This window comes from Alligator sinensis, unplaced genomic scaffold (genome assembly GCF_000455745.1).
Source record: "Alligator sinensis unplaced genomic scaffold, ASM45574v1 scaffold794_1, whole genome shotgun sequence".
Classification (NCBI taxonomy): Eukaryota; Metazoa; Chordata; order Crocodylia; family Alligatoridae; genus Alligator; species Alligator sinensis.
In genome coordinates, this window is record NW_005842125.1 from 1,662,052 (window position 1) to 1,666,225 (window position 4,174).

General features: G+C 48.2%; 1 protein-coding gene across 2 annotated transcripts in view; it reads left to right on the forward strand.

Annotated features, from left to right (window-relative positions):
• ANAPC1 (anaphase promoting complex subunit 1) overlaps positions 1-4,174 on the forward strand; it is a 96,570-nt gene that overhangs the window by 38,953 nt on the left and 53,443 nt on the right. For both annotated transcript variants that reach the window (XM_025205706.1, XM_014520540.2), the window contains exons 22-25: positions 3,115-3,193; positions 3,311-3,347; positions 3,439-3,509; positions 3,667-3,845. In XM_025205706.1, coding sequence (XP_025061491.1) covers positions 3,115-3,193; positions 3,311-3,347; positions 3,439-3,509; positions 3,667-3,845 — 366 coding nt within the window. The remainder of the gene's footprint in view (positions 1-3,114; positions 3,194-3,310; positions 3,348-3,438; positions 3,510-3,666; positions 3,846-4,174) is intronic.

Here is a 4,174-nt window from a genome sequence, read left to right on the forward strand (position 1 = left end):
TGGGCGGAAACCACTCAAGCTTTTTATACGGCTAGCAAGCCAATCACTAGCCGCCACGTGTGAATAATTTCACGCAAGCCAATAATGGGGCTCAAATTAGAATACGAATGGCGGGAACTCTTTGCAACGAGCATTTCTGTGCTGCAACAAAGAAATGCACACTGCAAAGAAAGCTACAAATTGGCGGGAATTCTTTTACACCGGGGTTTTCCTCTGCAGCAGAAAACTCCACCGTGCAAAGAAGCTGCAATTTAGCGGGAACATAATTCAGTGGTGCCAAAGCACGCACAAAACAAAAATCACACCTTTGGGTTGTGACAGGCAGTAGACCCAGAAGTGGGCCAGACGCCCTTCCGGTCCACTTCCGTGTCCACTGCGGAGCACGTGGGGGACCCACCCCCCAGATCGGCAACTGGTGCCTCCTGGGTCTGGGGGGGCACCCAGGGTCCCCCCATGGCTGATAGCTGAGCGGGAGGGGGTCCCCCACGCACTCAGTGGCAGACCTGGAAGTGGATTGGAAGTACTTCTGGTCCACTTCCAGGTTCACTGCTGAGCACACGGGTGGGGGTCCTGTGGGATGCTCTATCTGCCCCACCATCTCAGCATTCACGAGCCACACCTGGTACCTTGAGGTATGTAGAAAAAGCATTTAAAGCTGTGTCTGTGGCTGAATCACTGATTCTCCAAATTAGAATCAAATCTTCAGATTCAGCTGAATCAAACAGGGACAGTGATCCGAGTCAACGAATCAAATCACTGTCCCCTGAATCGGGCCAAATCTAAATTGAATACAGCCTGCTTTGCACACTTCTAGTATTTAAGTCACAGTTTTGGGGCATCTGAGAGGGGGGCTATGGCAAATTTTGGAGTGGCTGTAGCTCCCCTGGTAGCCCCCTTCCAGTGCCACCGCTGCCTGCCCCGTGTGCAGCCCTGGTCCAGCTGGCCCCCCTCCCTGCCCCCTGCTCCCCCTGAACTAGATGCAGCTCAGTCCTGTGCCCCGCCCCAGTTGGGCAGTGCCTGCCCCTGCCCTAGCCCCACTCTGTCCCTCACTGGGGCGGACTTCAGTCTGCCCCCTCCCCACGCCCCTTCCCTGCCCTACTCCCTTCCCCTGCAACAGACTTACAAGCCGGATGCTGCTCTCCATGCTGCCGGGCTGCATGTTGGCAATCGGATCGGTATTGGCTGATATGGCTGGTCAACAATTGGCCATCAGTATCAGCCCAAAAAATCTTTTCAGTGCAGCCCTAGTTTCCCCCCACGCACTTCCTGCAGAAAAACGCTGATTTTCCCTTTTAAAGGAGAAAAATACAGATTTTGCTTTTAAAGGAGAAAAATGTGGCTTTTCTCCTTTGAAAAAGAAAAAAGCAGATTTCCTTTTGAAGCAGGAAACCGTGAGTTTCCCCTTTTTGCAAACAGCTCTCTGCAGGCTGGCAGAGTTCTAGCCTGTAACAAGCTGCTTGCAAAAAGGGCACAAAACCCTAAGCGGTGTCCGGAAGGGAAGAGGACAGGGTGGGTGGGACTGAGAATCTGAGACCAGCCAGGGCTGACTCAGATTCACTTTGCCTCCTACAGCCTTGGGGGCTGGGGACCCCCTCTGGCAGGGCAGGGCAAGGGGGCGGGGGCAGGGAGCTGTCAGTTGGGAATGAGGGGGGCAGCGATTTCCTGGTCCCTGTGCAGCCTGTGGGCCTGATTTCATGGGTTTCAGGGCCTGCCAACTGGCCTTGTAGGGAAGGGGTGAGGGGGGAAGCCTGGTGACAGGCAGGGCAAGTGGAGGGAGAGAAGGAGGGGAAGTTGGAGGGGGATGCAGCAGGGGCCACCGACGGCCAGGCGGGGTCTGCCTCAGCCACCTCTTAGCCCCCACTAAATGGGGATCGCTGCCCCCCCGCCCCCCCCACCTGTTCTGCCTGCCCTGCCTGCTGCCAGGCTTCCCTTGGCTGGGCGATGGCAAAATATGGGACACACACAGGCCCTGACAGGGCTGGGAAACTGGCTTTGGAGTTGGGGGCAACGGCATAAGCCAGAGCAGGGCACTGGCATTTTAGGGCTGCTCAGTGCCATAGAGCAGCAGTGGGGACAGCTGCAGTTGGACCTGTGTCCTAGTGCAGGGGGCTAACTGCTACCAGGAGGGAGTGAGTGGGGGGTAGGCAGAGGCTGTGGCTTGGCAGTGGGGGGCACTGGCATATCAGGGCTGCTCAACACCACGAAGCAATGTTGGGAGGAGGGGGCAAACAGCAGTCACGTCTGGACCTGTGTCCTGGTGAGGGAAGGGGGCAGGGGGATTTTCTACAATAAAAAACCCAAAATCAAATTCTAAAATTTATAGGCATTTAGAATTTATTTTATTATAATGATTGAGGCACTAATGGGCTTCTAAATTGCTTTAAAATTGTAAATATATCAATAAAACGTTGTGTTCAGTTATTATGTATCTGTGGTGTTTCATTTTAATCATGGAAAAACATGGATTTTGTGTGTTTTAATCAGATAATCTTGGATTTTTTTTATCGGAGAAAACCAGAATCCCTGTTGAATCCCTGCTGATAACATAGCGTGTCCAGTAATAGGAGACAGTCTGTGTGAGGTGGCAGGAAGTTCCTGATGCCACACCAGGAAGTTCCTGCTGTCTGCTGCCTCACCCAGACTGTCTCCTGGGATGCCACACTTCTGGGCACTGTGCGTTTTCCAGGAAGACCTTACTTTGTTACATAGTAATGACTCTGGAAAAGTCTTTTCTTCCTATATTCTGCCTTCCAAATAATATAGTATATGTTTTATTTGGGAGTGCATAGTATGCAAGAAAAATATGGTATTTTTAAAAGTTTGCTATGCAAAAGGTAGATTTTTTCAGTTAAATATTAATTTTGGAGGATTCTCTTAGCATTTTAAGAGTTGTTTCACCAAAGTTAAATACTAAAACCAACCAGTAAATGTAAAACAGAGTAAAAGTCAAGGTAATCTTAAATAAGGAATCACCGCTCGTACCTTCACAGTAAACTTGTCAGTCTATTTAAGATATCATTTACATTATTCTTTTTTTCAGCTGACTTAAATTGTTTATTTGTCATTTAATTAGCACTTTATTATTTAGTAATTTGGCATTTTTTTCCTACACAGAGTGTTGCACTGTACATACTTGGCGATGAAAGAGCTGTTTCAAATGAAGCATCACATTATTTGTACAGAATAACTTCAGGTACTCAGACTTGAAAAACTACCAGAATGTTTCTCTGTATATTTGTGTATACACTGGTTTTTATCCTTTTTACCCAGAGGAGACAGAAATAATATTATCTTTATTTTTCTCTTACAGGGCAAAGAAAACAGCCAGCAGAACAGGATGACCGTCGGTACATTAAATACAATTAATTAATAAATTTGCACTCCGATGTGGCTGGACTTGTGATAAACCTTTATGCTCTCCTTTCCCATTCTTTTAAGATGCAGTGTCACACAAAGCACATCTGTTTCCAACCTAGCTGAAAAATTAGTTATCTGGATGACTAATGTAGGTATGAGAGGCTTTTATCATTTTTCATGTGGATCATCACTGTGTGTCACGGTTTTATGTTTGAGTAGCCTGCTTCTCTAGGCTAGAAATATACTTTTTTTTTGTATTTTGTGGGGCGTTTTTTATAACTCTTAAGGCTGTCTCTCTCTAATTTTTAGGTTTCACTTTGAGAGATTTGGAGTCTCTCCCCTTTGGGGTTGCTCTTCCTATCAGAGATGCAATATACCGCTGCCGAGAGCAGCCTGCCTCAGACTGGCCAGAAGCTGTCTGTCTCTTGATTGGGCGTCAGGATCTTTCCAAACAAGCACATGAAGGGAACTTGCCAAAGAGTAAATCTGTGAGTATCAGCCTTAAAGGGATTTTGCAAAGGCAGGTATCACAGTGCTGTAGTGGGCACTCAAATAGAGTGTCTAAATGCTTAAAAAAGTTATATTAGTACGAGTTGTCTTTTAGCAGCTGGGCAGAATAGTAGAGGTGCAGTGATGCATCAGTCTAATCTCGGATTGGTACCAATATAAAGAAACCTGGCTGTATCGGATATCGGCCCGATGGGGCTGATAAATGCCCGTGCTATGCGCAGCCACAGTACGGCATTCAGGCCGTGCCTCCAGTTGGTAAGTCTGGTGTGGTGGAAGGGGAGGGAAGGGGCTGGGGGGGGGGCAGATC